The sequence below is a fragment of the Candoia aspera genome, chromosome 5, assembly GCF_035149785.1.
Source record: "Candoia aspera isolate rCanAsp1 chromosome 5, rCanAsp1.hap2, whole genome shotgun sequence".
In the NCBI taxonomy this organism is placed as follows: Eukaryota; Metazoa; Chordata; class Lepidosauria; order Squamata; family Boidae; genus Candoia; species Candoia aspera.
Genome location: NC_086157.1, coordinates 98,194,696 through 98,213,109, shown reverse-complemented (window position 1 = coordinate 98,213,109; position 18,414 = coordinate 98,194,696). Strand labels below are relative to the sequence as shown.

The 18,414-nt window shown below is 40.7% G+C and overlaps 1 protein-coding gene across 1 annotated transcript in view; it reads left to right on the top strand.

Annotated features, from left to right (window-relative positions):
• Nucleotides 1-18,414, top strand: part of DDX10 (DEAD-box helicase 10) — a 174,872-nt gene that overhangs the window by 11,074 nt on the left and 145,384 nt on the right. The window contains exons 7-10 of the mRNA XM_063305813.1: nt 2,583-2,709; nt 7,191-7,353; nt 8,918-9,002; nt 16,382-16,483. Of these exons, the coding sequence (XP_063161883.1) occupies nt 2,583-2,709; nt 7,191-7,353; nt 8,918-9,002; nt 16,382-16,483 (477 nt within the window). The remainder of the gene's footprint in view (nt 1-2,582; nt 2,710-7,190; nt 7,354-8,917; nt 9,003-16,381; nt 16,484-18,414) is intronic.

Sequence of the window (18,414 nt, the reverse complement as noted above, 5' to 3'; positions counted from 1 at the left end):
CGAGACCTAAAATACAGGTAGTCCTTGCTTACCGACTGCCTTGTTTAGTGACCATTCAAAGTTGCAACAGTGTAAAAAAAAAAAAAAAGCTTTACGAACAGTCCTTGCATTTATAACCATTGCAGTGTCCTGAGGTCACGTGATCACCATTCGGGCGCTTTGTAACCTGCTTGGGACAAGCAGAGTTAATAGACAAGGCAGAAGTAAAATCGTAAGTTGTGGGGAAGTAAGATAATAAGCCCATTGCAGACACATGATTTCCCACTTAGCGACCGCCGCACTTAGCAACCAGGTTGCTGGACCACATTGTGGTCACTAAGCGAGGACTACCTGTAGTTTAAACAAACACCTCAAAATTGGGGAAAAGAAATTCCCTGCCTTTTCCATTTGCATGATTTTCCTTCAGCTCTCAGGCACCAGAACTTTTCCCATCCTGTCTGGATTCTAAGTGGTGAGATTGCTGTTGGCCTACCTGCTTTATTCAGCTTCATTATGAGCGATGCTTTAACTGACTGGCAGTGTTTCACAACAGTGGCGTTCTCACTGATAGGGGCTCCTTTCTTGCCCCCGGTCTTCCTGACAGTGGTGGGAAGCGGTGGTGATAGGGTGGCGTGATACTTAATTGCAACGTGCTTGGCTTTGTTTTGGCCAAGTAATGTGTGCCCAGAGTGGTGCCCATTGGTGCCAGTGTGTCCGCAGACACTTCCTTTGACATCTACCAGGCTTCCTGCCATTCTGACTTTTTATAATTTCAAAGCATTATTTTAATTTTTGAAAAAAAATTAGGAAGCTAACTTGCTACAAACCAAACCTTCCACATCATTAAATGGGCTCACTCATTAAGTGAGATTGGTGATGAACCTTGGTTCTTTTTTGTGGGCATACATACTTCAAAACAAGGATAAGCAGGGATGGCATGGAGCTACCGGTGGGGGAGGTACATGTGGCCGGCAGCATTCTGGTCAATTGGTACTTTGTAACTGAATATGTCCCTCAAATTAGCCAGGTTCTCAATATTTTATATGGGTACATCAAGCCAAACAGTTGGAGACTGCTGGCTTAGACTGTTCTGATCGTAGTCACTTGTGGCTTATTCAGCAGACTGTGGTTAAGCATCAGGTATCTTGATGCGTGATTAGCCACAGAGAAGTCTTCGGTACCAGCCACTTACATCAGTTGTGTAATTTACTGAGCAGTGGGCTGAATCAAATTATATAGTGCTATAATTTTGGTCAAAGCAAGTAAGATTTTCAATAAAACAATAGGAATGTTTTAATGATCCCAGGTTAACGGTGGGGAGGATATTTACTAAGGCATTTTATGCAGTTTTTTAAGGTAGAGCTCTCTAAAAAACCTGAAATATAATTTAAGATTCCCATTTATATCATTGCATATCACAGTCTAAGTCTAATTAAAATGAAGTCCCTACCAGCCTCCCTGGCCCACCTTAGTATTGTTAAAATGTCATGACTTAAAAATTGCAGTAAATGGTAAACTAACATGGAAAATGGTAGATAGTGCTAATTCAGTACTTTTGCCTGAAACTGGATTTGCTTGCTGTGGGGGAAGAAGAGGCAAAACCAAAGGAACAGGAAGCAACTTCAGGAGCTAGTCTTTCTGATAATTCAGCATTTTTTATTGATCGTGTTTATTATGGCAGCCATTTTGAGAATTCACCGTCCCTGTTCCACCCATGATCTCCATAGAGTTAATTTGGAAGGGTTCTGACAAAATGCTTTTTAAGATTCCAGATGTGCCACCAGAAAATTGGGGACATGGTATAGGATCAATATGGCAGCTGCATTTTGTACACGTAACTGGAGAAAAGTGGTTGATAGTCTGTATGTCTCCATTTTATTTATTTATTTGGCAAATTTATATAGCTGCCCATCTCACAAAACATGACTCTGGGCACCATACAAACGTAATGACAATTAGAAATCATAAATACTCAAACACAAATTAAAAAACCATTAAAAAACCAAGATAGCGGGCAAACAAACAACAGTCACTTGACATCATATAGCCACCTTGCAGGCTTACCATGGGATCTCCAAGGTTAATGAAAAAATCACTTTTTGAGGGCCTTGTGGAAGGCTAACTAGGATGGGGCTAACTGCATCTCAGGGGGAATGATGCTCCAGACAGCAGGAGCCACAGCGGAAAAGGCATGCCATCTGGATCCTGCCAGATGAAGCTGCTTAATAGACAGGACCTGCAGCATTCCCCGCCTTGACCTGATGGACGGGTACATGTAACCAGGAAGAGGCAGTTCCTCAAATAACCTGACATCAGTAATTTGAAGAACTATATTTAATTTTAATTACACTTAGATGATAGCGAAATGAAGTGACATTTATGTTTTGCCCTTGCCCTAGTCACTTCTTTTGGAAATATGGTCCCTGGCAAATGCCATGCAAAAACAAGGGATGCCCCCTAGCTTGAAAAAAGTTGGGCATCCTGTTTTATTTAGATAATGGTTTGAGGCACGTGCTTACTTGAACATATGTTGCTTGTTTTTCATTGCTTTTTTTCCTGATGTTTTTACTTGTTGTGTATTTCTCCTTCTCTGGTACTTTTAGTACTCCAGCCACTTTGGAACAGAACTACATTGTTTGTGAACTGCACCAGAAAGTCAATATGTTGTACTCTTTTCTGAGAAGTCACCTGAATAAGAAGAGTATTGTATTTTTTGCAAGCTGTAAAGAGGTATTGTATAATCCTATCTCTTGCAATTTATCGAAAATGGTGTTAGTTATAATTCATAAAAACCAAAGGGTAACAGTCATGCAGGGTGGTCCATCATGAATTATCCACCTACCAATATATTCTCCAGTAACCAGAAAGTTAGAATGTGTTAATAAATACTGTAAAATGGGCAAAGTAGATGAAAGCAGGTGAACTGTTCTGCTGCTGTATCCCTGAGGCTGGAGAGCATTGTCATGACTGTAGCCTAGTCATGTTATATTTATCAAAGGAGCTTTATAGAAGTTCGCAGTTAAGTATCCGAGCAAAGACAGGATTGGGATGTAGGTAGAGGCAAGTGCCCTAACTGGACTTCTGCAGGCATCCTTGTATTGTATTCGATGAAAGCCTGCTTTGTTCGTAAATGGACCAACCATGCTGTAATGGTTGCCTATTCTAAAACACTATCAGACTCATGAGCAGGAATTCAGAGATATCTGATTTATTAAAGAATAGTATGCAGGATCACAGAGAAAGCTGAGAATGATGAAAGCGCGCCAAATTCAAACTAAAAACCCTCGGTGCAAACGAAATCCCTCCCCCCGTAGAATCTTCTCAAGTTCACAATCCCAGGTGCTCCTAACGATTTCTGATGGTCTGGGGGAAAAGTCCTTGAACAGAGCACATAACCCAAACACATTCCATTGTACTGATTTCACATACAGAGCTTGGTACAAGGTCTCACAGCAGCTCCCTCCCAAACAGAAACGCGCATCAGCGCCATGGCATGTGAAACGTTATGATGTATAAACTACATTGAATCAATGAACATGACATACTGCCCCCCCCCAAAATAAAGAATACATTAAGCAGCAGGCTTCACAGGATAAGCAAGGTGAAAATGGTTAACTAAATCAGGAGCGTTAACATGGTGGGCAGACACCCATTCAGGATGAGGAAAGTGTTTCTATCGGACCAGATACTGCAGGGTGCCTTGAAGCTTGCGAGAATCAACGATGTCCTTGACTTCAAAGTGTTGTTAGCTGTCAATCATAATTGGAGCAGGAGGAGGAGGTTGAGGGTGCCAACGCGGTGAGTGGTGCACAGGCTTAAGCAAGCTGCAATGGAAAATGGTGCAAGTGTTTCAAATTGTGAGGCAGGTCCAATTTAACAGTAACTGGATTGACAAGATGAACTGGATTGACAAGAGGAAAAGGACCAATGAAGTTGGGAGCAAGTTTTTTAGAGGGTTGAGGTGATTTGATAAATTTAGTAGATAGATACATCTGATCCCCAACTTTGAAGTCGTGTTGTAAAGAGCGATGCTTATCAGCTTGAGACTTGTAAGCAGCCTGGGCATCAGCCAAAGCTTGTTGAATTACTGGCCAGGAATCAGACAGTTTAACAGCCCAGTCAGACGCAGAACATGTTTGGGAAGGGGGCTGTGGCAGTTCAGGGATGGGAACAAAGTCGTGACCAGAAACCACACGAAAAGGGGTTTGTCCGGTACTTTGATGCACAGCATTGTTGTAAGCAACTTCAGCAAAAGGTAATAACTCCACCCGATCGTCCTAATGGTAGTTAATGTATGCTCTAAGAAACTGTCCAAGAGTGGCATTTAAAATCTCAGTAGAACCATCAGTCTGTGGATCGGATGATGTGGACAGTGCTTGTTTAGTGCCAATCAATTTTAAAAATGATTTCCAAAATTGGGAAGTAAACTGTGTGCCGCGGGCAGAAATTAAACGGGAGGGGCTACTGTGGAGGTGGTAGATGTGGTGGAGAAATAGGTGCGCTAATTGTGGGGCTGACGGGATGGATGCACATGGAATGAAATGAGCTTGTTTAGAGAAAAAATCCTTTACAACCCAAATGACAGTTTTCTTCTGACTGGGAGGTAGGTCCACAATGAAATCCATAGAAATCTCATCCCAGGGGCGGGATGGGCTGGCCACTGGCTGTAGAAGCCCCTGTGGTTTCCCCCCTTTTCGTGTTGACATGGCACAAACAGGACAGGAAGCAACATAGTCTTTTACATCACGTCTTAAGGTTGGCCACCAAAATTGATGGCAAACCAAATGCAAGGTTTTGACAAAACCAAAGTGTCCAGCCAGTTTATCATTACGGGAACGCTGCAAAACATCAGCTCTTAAAGTTTCAGGCACGTCTGGCATGGGTGGAACACCCAGCGGTGTTCCACCCATGCCAGACTGTTTTCAAAAGAAACATTGTCTCTATTAGCTAGCAACCAAGTGTCAGAGGTGCCTGGAGAAAGTCCTTCTGTAACTGACAAGGAACTTGCACTTTCCGCTTCCCAGACTGGGCTGGGGGCGGGGTTGCCTGTGCACGGGTCTGGCTCCGAGTGACAGCAGCCAAGCCCAGTTGTGGTTCAGTGAGAACAGCGCTTTCATCATTTTCAGCTTTATGTAATGGTTGCCTATTCTAAAACGCCATCAGACTCATGAGCAGGAATTCAGAGATATCTGATTTATTAAAGAATAGTATGCAGGATCACAGAGAAAGCTGAGAATGATGAAAGTGCGCCAAATTCAAACTAAAAACCCTCGGTGCAAACGAGATCCCTCCCCCCGTAGAATCTTCTCAAGTCCACAATCCCAGGTGCTCCTAACGGTTTCTGATGGTCTGGGGGAAAAGTCCTTGAACAGAGAACATAACCCAAACACATTCCATTGTACTGATTTCACATACAGAGCTTGGTACAAGGTCTCACAGCAGCTCCCTCCCAAACAGAAACGCGCGTCAGCACCATGGCATGTGAAACGTTACGATGTATAAACTACATTGAATCAGTGAACGTGACACTTGCCATAGCAAGCATTGTCTTCCAAACATTGTCTTCTCCGAGAGGAAAGCAAGATGCCTTTCCTGAGATGGTGCCTTGTGAGTGTAGCTTTTAAGGAGCACTTGGCTTAAAAATGCCTTGTCTGATACGCCTTTAGATCAAAGAGTGTTTTTTTGTAAAGACGGTGTTGTTTTTGGAATGACTCCAATTAAATTGTGAGATTCTTTTTTGAGATGTCGTGAAATTTAAAACAGCATCAGCTCTGTTGGATGTAGCTATAAATCTGTCAGTAGCTGAAAAGATTATGGTGACAAAAGGCCTGGCAGCTGATTAGGTTGTTAGATGCTACGAAATTGATGGAAGAAGGAATGTTCAGCGGCAGAAACGGATATATTAACTGAATTAATGAGATTTCAGGGGGAAATGTAAATTCTAATCATGCTTCTGGGTTTTCCATAGACCTCATTTTTATGAAGCACAATGGTGGATGGTGAAAACCCAGTGTGTTTTTGGAAATGTACACTGCGTGCACAATTATTAGGCAAGTTGTATTTTTGAGGATGAATTTCATTATTGAACAACTACAGTGCTCTCGGTCAATCCAAAATGTTAATACACCTCAAACCTGAATATTTAAGAAAGTAAAAGTGAGGTTTTGGCTTTCTTAGGAGCATATCTATGTGTGCACAATTATTGGGCAACTATTAGTGTGCAGAATTATTATGCAACTAAATGAAAAACGAAAATTCCCCCATCTCACTCATTTATTTTCATCTGTTAAAGTGAGAATAATAAACAAACAATTCAAAATTTACAAATAAACATTTCTGACATTTCAAACAAAAAAATATAGCCACCCTTCTTTGCAATAATAGTCATAAGCCTTCCATTCATGGCGTCTGTCAGTTTCTTGACCTGTTGACGGTCAACTTTTTGTGCAGCAGCAACCACAGCCCCCCAGACACTCTTCAGAGAGGTGTACTGTTTTCCTTCACCGTAAATCTCCCGTTTGAGAAGGGCCCACAAGTTCTCGATAGGGTTTAGGTCAGGTGAGGAAGGGGGCCATGTCATTCTTCTTTCATCTTTGAGGCCTTTACTGGCTAGCCACGCAGTGGAGTACTTCGAAGCATGCGATGGAGCATTGTCCTGCATAAACATCATGGTCTTCTTGAAAGATGCAGACTTTTTCCTGTACCACTGCTTGAAGACAGTGTCTTCTAAAAACTGGCAGTAGGTTTGGGAGTTGATTTTGAGTCCATCTTCAACCCGAAGAGGTCCAACTAGCTCATAATGATTCTGCACACTAATAGCCCAATAATTGTGCACACACAGATATGCTCCTAAGAAAGCCCAAACCTCACTTTTACTTTCTTAAATATTCAGGTTTGAGGTGTATTAACATTTTGGATTGACCGAGAGCACTGTAGTTGTTCAATAATGAAATTCATCCTCAAAAATACAACTTGCCTAATAATTGTGCATGCAGTGTATTGTCTTTTGGGATATCTTTTAGCATCCCAATCTAGTCTATAGCCCTGGGTTTTCCTGATAGTCTCCATAGAATTGTTAGCCAGGTCTGCCCCTGTTTAGCTTTTCTAGATCAGCCAAGATTGGTTAGGTGGTGCTGGCCTACAATGCAATAAATATGTAACAAGAACTAGTCTTGCTCATAGAACTTATTGTTAAAATTATTGGTTTCTAGGTTCAGTATTTGTTTAGAGTATTTTGCCGCCTTCGTCCGGGTCTCCCTATCCTGGCTCTTCATGGCAAACAGCAGCAGATGAAAAGAATGGAAGTTTACCATGATTTTGTGCGCAAGAAATCGGCAGTTCTTTTCGCTACAGATCTTGCAGCTCGGGGGCTTGGTAAATAGTTTTGCATTCCTCCACCTTCCAGGGGAGTTATCTAATTGGTTTGGTCCAGTTCTTGCAAATCAGTTGTTATATTCATCTAAGGAAGAGACAAAGACCCAGCTGGCTGAGGTTGAGTGGAGAACTCATGTTCTCCAGCAACAGACCTGGGATGCTCACCAGTATGCTCTAATTGCCTGTGTCCCGTCCAGCTGCTTCCTCCATAGTCATGCTCACATTTCTTCGAGTCCTGCTGTAGCTCAGGAATGAGACTAATCCAGTTCCCTGCTAGGCAAGATTCACATGAGAACCCAGGAGGCCAGCCAAGCAGGAGGGGGAAGAGGAGGAGCTGGGAAAGAACAGAACTAGGTATTGCCTAATTCAGATAGTGCCCAGTCCATATCTCTGCAAGTTTAGGATTTGCACTTGTTGATCTTTCCAATTTTGAATCTCCAGGTGACAGTGGACTTCAGTTTCCATAATCTCTAGTTAGAATGGTCAAATTTATCCAGAGATCAAGCGTTAGTCGATTAATTTATTTTTTGATTAGTCAGTTGACCATGTCAAAACATAGCAGAGTGTAAACTAACAGAAAGATAAAGTAGGTATAAATATGCCAAAGTATGGAACAAAGAAAATTCAGATAAATGTATCACCTTTATGTGTGACCCCAATCTGTTCTATTTAATGAGCTCTCAACTGAAAAACTTTAATTATAAACTTGGCAATTCTGCTGGGTATATATTTACTGGCACCCTGTTGTTGAGATTCCAATAGGCAGTTTTGTCAAGTAAGGGTTGTAAATACTGGGCCCTTGCTGGGACATATAATTGGCATTCAAATAAGATGTGTGCAGTGCCTTTGATATCTGGGGCTAGAGATGAAGTATGGGCAAGGGAATCTTCAATTAACTTTTCCTTCTCTGATTCAGCACTTCCTTGAAGCTGTATCTGTTTCAGTGTGAATTGAAACATGCATTTCTTGCATTTTGAGTGTAAAGATCTGATTGATATAAAGTGGGGTTTTATAAAACTGCTGGTCTTCAATTTAATGGGTCATTATCTGAGTTCAGCTGCTTCCAGCATAACTAGCTTTTAAAAAGAGATGGCGGGGGGGAATATCAGGGGGGATAGGAAAGAAAATAAGCAGGAGAAGAACAGATGCCAGACAAAGTCTTAAAAGGAAAAGAATATATTAGGAAATATTTTAGTATTAAAATGTTAGCCGAAATACGAATTGGATTAGTTCCTAGCTATAAATGCACTGAAGACTGCTAGTTTTAACTCATAAATGGCCAGTTTTACTTTTCATTCAATTTGTAAAATGCAAATGATCTCCCTCTCCATACCGAGTTTAAAATTATGCTCCATTTCATTATTTAGGAAATGAAGATTCTATTAATTTTAGTTCTGTCTGACAAATACATGTAGCTAGAATATGTGATTAATTTTATTTTGTGAACAGTCTCTTTCAATGCAGTGCCAGTAAAATAGAACTGAAGTGCAGAATTCATAGGAAATTATGCTGCCAGCATAGAAACTGTTTGTCTGTGACTAGATTTCACATGGTTTCTTTACAGACTTCCCTGCTGTGAACTGGGTCATTCAGGTTGACTGTCCAGAAGATGCAAATACTTACATTCACAGAGTTGGGAGAACAGCCAGGTAAGTCCTTCATTCTGTAGAATGACTTTCCTTAATTTGATGCCCTCTGGCTGTGTTGAACTGCATCTTCGAGTTAGCCAACCAGGTTAGCTGACAGTTGTGGGCATTGCAGCCCCAATGTCTGGAATTTATTGAAGAAAGTGGTTCAGTGTTAAAGTAAGCCTATTTGTAGGTTCGAGAAAATATTGTTAGCTCTGTTTCTCAAAATGCTGGCTAGGGGATTCTGGGAGTTGAAGTCCACACATCTTAAAGTTGCCACTGCATTAGATACATGGATGACTCGCTTCACATGCTTTGTTTAACAGCCAAGATGACGAACCCTGAACAAAAAGAGAGTGAGGAAAAGTATGACTGGTACTTTAAATTTAAGGTATAATTTAAATACACATAGTCCTTGCTTAAAGACCACAATTGGGACTGGAATTTTGGTTGCTAAGTGATGCAGTTGTTAAGTGAATCCAACCCAATTTTATGACCATTTTTGTGGCAGTCATTAAGCGAATCACATGGTCGTTAAGCGAACCATGTGGTCATTAAAGCAAATCATGTGGTTCCCCATTGATTTGCTTACTGGAAGCCAGCTGGGAAGGTCAAAAATGGCGATCATGAGACTGCAGGATGCTGTGATGGTTGTAAATGCGAACTGGTTGCCAAGCGCCTGAATTGTGATCACATGACCGTGGGTGCGCTGCAACAGTCATAGGTGTGAAGACTGATCGCAAGTTGGGTTTTTAGCACTGTTGTAAGTCCAAACTGTTGCTAAACGAATGGTTGTTAAGCAAGGACTGTTACATTTCTTCTCCTCCTTTCCTCCCCTCTCCCCAGTATTTAGCCATTATGCCAGGGGACTGTGGTTCCTTGTAAACTGTAATACTTTTAGTATGGGTCTAATGAACACTTTCCTTCAGTGTGAATTTTGTATTCTTTTCCCTCATGGTCACGGTAGTTGCATTTGTTTTTTATGAGGGAAACAGGTTATGGATTAAATATTTAATTATGCGAAGCCGGGACACAACTCAATTTCCAAGCCTCAAGGTTCTAATAGCCTGACTTACATTAATCATGGCAGAAAAATTGATAGGTCTGTATGGCTAGGACACAGTTTGCCTGAGTACAGTGAATGAGAAGCAGGTAGGAACATACTTGCTGTGGGTTGTAAAATATTTATTAGATGCTTATGTTGCTTCTGTACAAGGTTCTGCTTTCTTGTTGAGATCTGTAAGCAAGTTTACTCCTGCTTAACTTCAGTAAGGCTGGAAAGCTTTTGGATGCTGAAATTTTTATGTTCTTGGTACTTGTTCTGCATATGAATTTTGTTTATCGTTGGTTCTTGCCAGTCTTGTGGAAAAAGCACCAATTAAGCCTGTTTTCAGTTCATGTTACTTGCTGAGGTCAGTTTGGCTAGAGTGGATATATAAGCAGCCTACATCAGGAATGGAGAACCTTGTGTTTTATTTATTAAGCTTCCAGTGTTTCTGAGAGAGCAGCGTGACAGTGGATTCTCCAGAGACTTTGAAAACCAGGGTAGAGATGTCAAATGTCGTGAATGTTTCAGCCCATATTCAGATATGTCTTTGGCATTTTGCTTTATATAAAAAAAGAAATATTCTGTAAAAACTGTGATATTTGTGGTGGTTCTCTCTCTCTCCACAGCAAATAAGATTTTATTATTTTGGTTTTAGATAGTGCATGATGCAGATACGTCCTCACATTTTTTGTGTTTTCCAGGAAGGGCTTGTTGAAGTTCACTTGGGAAATCTTGTCTACCTTCTGATGCATTACATCTGTTTTTGTTTTCTCACCAACTCAAAAAATTCTGTTTGGGCAGGTTAGAGATTTATAACTCCTCCCTTACTGTGCATTATTTTAAAACTATGTTTTCTCTCAGGTACTACTGTGGTTCATTATACATATTTATAAGGCATTATACAATATGTTGTGCCCTATAATAAATACAAAAAAGATTAAACTGCCTTGAGGAGACTTTGGCCATTTTGATAAGGTGATGGAGGTTTCTCTCAGGCTCACTAACATAAACTCAGCAGTAGTTCCCAGATTGTCAACTTGGCATGGCTTGATGAGGTGCTTAAGCTTGAATTCAGCTGAAAACTCAGATTCCTGGAGGCGAGATAAACGTTTTTATCTCACACTAGGTTGGAGCCACTAAAACAGTTGATCGCTTTCTGTTAACATTAAAATGCAGTTTAATTTAATTCCAGCACTTCTTTTTCCTCTCCTTCCCACAGGGTAATGTACAGTACTTTTTGCCTTGTGCTTTCCACTCCTGAAGCTTGGCAACTGTTGCTTGCGGACATTACTTACTCCTGGGAAGCTTTGGCTCTCAACTTAATTCCCATAACATCCTTCTCCATTCTCTTCCCCTTCTCATCAGTGGCAGGATGAGTTGCCCTGATGGTCTCAAGGTTGAAGTTTGTTTTCTGTGGACCAGAATTGGACAGAGTGTCACGTAGACACTGAGTAGCTCTGTGCCTGATTAAAACATCTGGACATTCCTGGAGTTGTTTTTGTATGGCACAGCCTGAAGATACTGTATTAAGGAACAGGTGGAGGAGGAATCTGCAGTTGAGGACCCAGCAGGATCAAGGGAGAGATTTGCTGGTGGAAAGGACTGAAGCTTTTAGAGGATGTTGGTGAGGATAGCCTGACAAAGGTGTCAGAATTCAAGAAGCTCAGGAAAGACTTGTTTTTCCCTCTTTCCATTCTCCCTCCTAGGCTAGAAGCAAGCTGGGAAGTGAAAGCATTGAGAAACATTGCAAGAGTCAGGGAGAGAAACAGCTAAGAGACTCTAAAAAGCTTCGTTTGGAATTGCGTAGGTGGAACTGCAGGTGTATGATTTTGTTAAGCTAAGGCCACTTTATCTATTGGAAATGCACAAATGATCTACTAAAAGCACCACAAAAATAAACACTGTAATTTAGAGAAGAACAGTCTATGTGCATCTGGAAAATGTATGTCCTTCCTCCTACCCTCTGACACCATCCCTCACTCGGTCTGATTCAAAGTGAAAGGGAAGGAGGACATTTCTCCCCGCCACTCGGTGTCAGTAGCAATTGGAGCTTCTTTCTCTGGGATCACAGTGACAGGAATGAGGAGCACTTCTGGTCTCCTTCCTTCAGTCTTCATGTCTGAATGCTGTTTATTGGCTAGAGCTGGCCAATTTCTGGATTCTCTTCTACTGCCTCTTCCAGTATAAGGAGCTGAGAGGCAATGGAGAAGGCTGTCTTAGCACCTCTTTCTTCAGTCATCAAACCCTCTGTCTTTCCACCATCTACCAAGTCCCCTTCCTCAGTGTCGAAATCTCTGGCAGCTGTGGAAGCTTTATTGGTCAACTGGTCAGATGATTTGGGTCTCTGAGGATACTTCAGATAGAAACAGTGAAGGAGGCAAGATATAGGTACATCATCTGTCACTCTCCAGAAATGTTCTTAGTCTAGGGAAGGATACGTAGGCTTCTCCTTCAGTCCTCTCTAAAATTCCATGGAGTTTAGATATGGTATATTTCCAAATCCTGCACTAAACTGGTCCCCTCAGGTGTGCTACTTGTGAATATTTTTCTTGATGGCTGCCAGGTTCCTTATTCCATCTGATTTTGTTTAGATAGCATCCTGGGGGACTACAGAGGGCGGTGGTGGTGTTCTTACCAATTTATCTTGCAGATACAACTTGAGTTTAAGAAGCTGAGTACTGAGCTAATAGAAAGTAAAAGAATCCCGTGTTAACCCACAGTGTTTGGCATGTTTTGGTTCATAAGCAGTATTTTGGCTCAAAGAAATCCAACATTTTAGACCAGTGGGCACACTGGAAAGTTTGAGAGCATGCTATGGGTCCTTCACAATGGCAGCTGTAAGGGGTCTGACTGTTTCCAAAATGCCACTTAAAGTGGGTGTTATGGGTACAAAGTGGGTAATGATACAACCATATATTAGAAGGCAAAGTAGTGAGGTACTCTGCCTATCCCGTAGGATGCTCTTTATCACTCCAGCAGGTTGATACATTTTCAAGCCACCACCTACTGTTGTTATTTTCTAGTAATCCCTATGGGATCTAGAAGTATCCCCACACCCCATCTATTTCCCATGCATTAGTTTAATTAAGAGAAATGAGAGCCAGTTTGGTCTAGTGGCTAAGGTTCTGGGCTAGAAACCAGGAGTCTGTGAGTTCTAGTCCCACTTTAGGCATGAAAGCCGGCTGGGTGACCTTGGGCCAGTCACTTTCTCTCAGCCCAACTTGGTGCAATGTAGACTAGCCTTCTTGTGGTGCACCCCAGGCAATGTGACTTACCATAGCTAAATAGTCTACCCATCTGGCTGCTGGACCTCACAAGGATTTCCCAGCAAGAAAAAAAGCAACATGAACACTGAACTGCTGTGCCATATGATAAAAAAAAAAAATTAAGAGAAATCAGGAAAAAGTTAAAACCAAGTGCAGTGGGCAGCCCTGCAGTTGCCTTGGCAAGATCAATAGGTACATTGGAACCCAAGAGTACCAGTTGCCTACTTCTGCTTAAGAAGAACCGTAAAAAAGGTATTAGGAAATCATCCCAAACAAAATAGAAAACTAGTTTTTTGGCAAGTCCGTGGTTTAGCTTTCTCTTGACCTGAACTACCCACTGAAATGAGAAAAAGAAATTTCCTGGTTTCAGTGATTGCAGAATAATTTTGTTTTATCAGATAGGAGCAAAATATGAAGTTAAATTAGGGCGATTTATGATGTTCAGATATTCTTTAAGAAGAATACAACACGATTGTTGTGTTGCTAGAGAGGTTGCCATGAACTTTATATTACCTTCTTGTGAAAGGCTCATTTGACGACACAGATTACAACCCCAAAAGAGTAGAATTACGGTGTCTTCATGCAGAAATATTTACAGCCATTTGATTTGCATTTTTGTTCCATGAAGTTTATTTTGATCATATTTGATATAAGACAAAATACAATGCCACTAGAGGACAGCAGTTCGTCTTCATTTTTGGAAAGTCACTTTAATGTATTTTTTGCCAACAAATGACACATACTTTAAATGTTTTACACATACACCTAAGTCTTGATGCCCAGTTTGTACATAGCACTCAGCCTGATTGCAGACAGGCTGACTTGCAACTGATGCATGCTTTGTTTGCTGGGGTGTCGCTAGCAAATTTAGCTCAGCATAGCTAAGCCTGGTTTAGAAGCAATTAGAGAATGAAGTCATGATTTGTTGCAGTTTTAGTTTCTGGTTTCCTCCAAGCAGATTAAACCGCAATGCTGCATTCAGACATTATGCATGGCTTGGGTAAGCAAGAAACATAGAGTTTGTTAGCCATTCTTGTGCCTGGGCAGAAAAAAAAAATCTGTAGGTATAGAAGTAAATAGCATGGGGGTTTAAAAATAAAATGGTACTGTTCTGAATCTCAAAAGTAGCAGAGAGTGATAAGTAGTGAGCAAATTATTTCTTACACTGATAAAAAAGACTAGCAGCTACCAAAACAATAGATGCAGACTGTCCCTTCTTCACCACAAGAGAAGAACATCTAGTTCTTTACAATGAAAAAGTGGGAGGCAACTGACAGGAGCTTTGCAGTGATCAATTGCCTATATAATGGTGTCTCATTTGAAAGTAAGGCTCTCTTTGGAATTCTCTTAGCCTCCCTTTTAATAAGACTATTAATCAAAGCACCTAGATTTTTGTTCCTGGGACTTTTTCCAGACTTGTCTATAAGAAGGAAAATCTGACAGCAAGATTCCATGACCAATGGTTAGATATATTCAAGGACAGTACTCAGTCTGATCAAGTCTTTTAGAACATTAATGAATAAACTGTCTATACTGTAATGAATGCAACTGTGGCCTGAGTGACTAACAATGGCCAATTTTAGAGTGTTGAAACTTCCTTAATTCTTAGAATGGGGTCTCTGCAGAATAACCTATACACTGTAGATAGAAACAACCTGGTCTAGATTTTTATGTAATAATGTTTATAAGCTTAAATTATTGGAAGCTCACCAGTTGCCATTTAATAGATGGAATAATTGTCCAATGTTATTTATGCATGTTTTACATACTGCAAAGCAAAAAGCACACCTTTTGAGAGATTCTGAGCATGAAGCAGGGGATCTTCATTCCTAAAGCTCCAAAGCTGCGGTTCTTTGCTTGTAGAGTGTAAAGTCATATACTGTACTCCTCTAAGTTTTGTGTGCCAAGAAATGCCCCTTCTTTCTTTGGCTTATGGCTGCATAGATGGCTTTGTGAATATACCACAGATATAGTCACTAACCATTACATTTAAAAAAAAAAGTGACAAAAGCTTTTGCTGTCCTGAAGAGCAACAAAAGGATTGTCCCTAAGCATGACAGAAATGGTTGGATGACAGCAATATGATTCCCTGATTTCCAAATATCATCAAATTTCATTGCTGTGAGAACAGATTCCCTATCCAGTATAGATCAGGGAAAACAGGAATGTTGTCCTGGTATTTATGCTAGGCCTTGGTGGTGCTTGGAAATAGGAAAAGAATGACATAGTACCTCTTTCACATTAAAGCCATGGAGGTTCTGAAAAACCCAGTTTTAACAAGGCATCTGAACCTGGCTATCTTCAGTAAGCCTGGATCTTGGTACTATGAGCAAGCTGGGTCTTGCTGCATTGCAGTTTGTTTTCTCTGCTTTGCTTCTGCTAAAGAAACCATATAACTTACCAGGAGTTCTGACCCCAGGGGCTTGCATTGTTGCATCCTTTTAATAGCCCGGATAGGAATCTTTGTTCTTGGCATCAAAGCTTGACTTGTTTGGCAAAGAAGGGTTTGCTTTTTGGTTGGTTTAGATCAGTGAGCAATTTTTTTTCTGTCATGCCCTGCATTTTCTCAGGGGCTATGACATGGGAGCTTGTGAGTGGGGCTAAGATTTGGGATGGGGATCGGAGGCAGAATGGGGCAAGGATAGTCTTTTTTTTTCAGGAGGCTGAAGGGGAGAAACATATTCCTGGCAGAGATCTGAACTGATTTCTAGCAGAAATGCTTTAAAATTAGACAAATGGATGCACATCAGAAGACTATATTCTTGGTAATGGGAAGTTCAGGTGGGAGAAAATGAACAAAATGTATTAGCTCATACCTGTTCATGGTGTAGAAGAGTAGACAGAATTTTTTAAACAAAACAAAAAAGACAAAAATTAAAATGGTGTCAGCTGGGGAAGGGGCTGAAATTGCAGCAGGCTTTGTGGGAGCCTTCTACCTGCAGTTCCTTTCTGCAAGAAGAGCCTGCCTCTGAAACTTCGGTTCGCACCTTTTAAAAGTTTGTCCCCAGAAATGCTGTTAATAATTACTTTCTGAAAAGCTCAGATTTGAGGGGGAAAAAAACCCTCCTCTTTTTTCCTTTACATAGGTACAAAGAAGGTGGTGAAGCCCTCCTTGTTCTGCTTCCTTCAGAGGAAAATGGCATGATTCAGCAGCTGTCACAGAAGAAGGTCCCTGTCAGCAATATCAAGTAGGTTCTTTACCGGTTTGTACATAACTTAGTTATGCATTTGAGGGGGGAACAAAAAGTTATTTTCTTTCCGCTGAGGCCTTTTTTCTTTTTCCTTCACAAAAATGATTTTTAAAACTTTTTTTAAAATTAAAAAGGATACATAACATAATGAGAGTATCCATTGGCAACAACATCCAATTATTTATTTTTATAAATAAAATAAATATTACATATATTTCAAATGCTCCTGTTTTCTAGGTAAGCAGATAAAAAATGTGTTCCCATTATTTCAACGTTTTGGAAAAATGGAGGCTTGTAAATATAATCAGTCCTTTCTGTTTTTGCACCTCCTGCTAGCAATTCTACTTTTTTTCCAAGCAAAATGATGTGATCTGCCAACACGTAATCTGTTTTAGCAAAGATAGTCATGAGACGGTGAACTCTGTTAGTAGCAAAATTACCCAAAATGTGGGATGATTCGGACGATGTGTGGGATGTGTATATGGTGTTTGTAACATTAACATCAGTAATGCATTTGTCTTTTGAAAAACTATCATTAGCCAAAGAAATAAAATTGGAAAGAAAAAAATTGCTAGTGCCACTAATAACTCCTGACAAGCACCTACATATGCTTTTAAAATCTACTATTAAAATGTAATTTTTTTCAAAACAAATGACCTCCAATCTTTGAAAAATTGAATGTTTGGGAAACATGGCTGTAGTACACAGTTCCCATGCTGCTATATTAAAATGCTAATTTAACATAGGGTAATGTTAAATTTGTAGCATTAATGCTGTTTTAGCCTTTTTCCTCCAAGCAAAGCTCAGTTGATTGCACCAACAATCTTTTGCTTTGCTCCTAATGACATCTGTTTTATACCTTCATGCATACAAACCTAATTGCCATTTGCTACCTAATACTCAATATGCACAAAAATTAGTTCATATGCTGCACTGAAGTAGCTGTTGGCTTCTGGCAGTGCTGTTTACAATAATGTTTTAAATCATGGATGATAATGTGGGAGTGTAGTTTTTTGTTGTTTATTCGTTTAGTCGCTTCCGACTCTTCGTGACTTCATGGACCAGCCCACGCCAGAGCTTCCTGTCGGTCGTCAACACCCCCAGCTCCCCCAGGGACGAGTCCGTCACCTCTAGAATATCATCCATCCATCTTGCCCTTGGTCGGCCCCTCTTCCTTTTGCCTTCCACTATCCCTAGCATCAGCATCTTCTCCAGGGTGTCCTGTCTTCTCATGATGTGGCCAAAGTATTTCAGTTTTGCCTTTAATATCATTCCCTCAAGTGAGCAGTCTGGCTTTATTTCCTGGAGGATGGACTGGTTGGATCTTCTTGCAGTCCAAGGCACTCTCAGAATTTTCCTCCAACACCACAGTTCAAAAGCATCGATCTTCCTTCGCTCAGCCTTCCTTATGGTCCAGCTCTCGCAGCCATATGTTACTACAGGGAACACCATTGCTTTAACTATGCGGGCCTTTGTTGTCAGTGTGATGTCTCTGCTCTTAACTATTTTATCGAGATTTGTCATTGCTCTTCTTCCAAGGATTAAGCGTCTTCTGATTTCCTGACTGCAGTCAGCATCTGCAGTAATCTTTGCACCTAGGAATACAAAGTCTTTCACTGCTTCTACATTTTCTCCCTCTATTTGCCAGTTATCAATCAAGCTGGTTGCCATAATCTTGGTTTTTTTGAGGTTTAGCTGCAAACCAGCTTTTGCACTTTCTTCTTTCACCTTCATCATAAGGCTCCTCAGTTCCTCTTCACTTTCAGTGTAGTAAAGCTTGCAAATTCTTGTAAATGGCCCTTTTTTGTCTTCTTAAAGGAATTTAATGATTTTCAAAAGCGATTTAAATAGCAGAACTGTAGTTGTTAAGAAGGACGCTCATTTTTGCAGAGGAAATAATGACCCAGGATTGTTTTAATACATAAGAA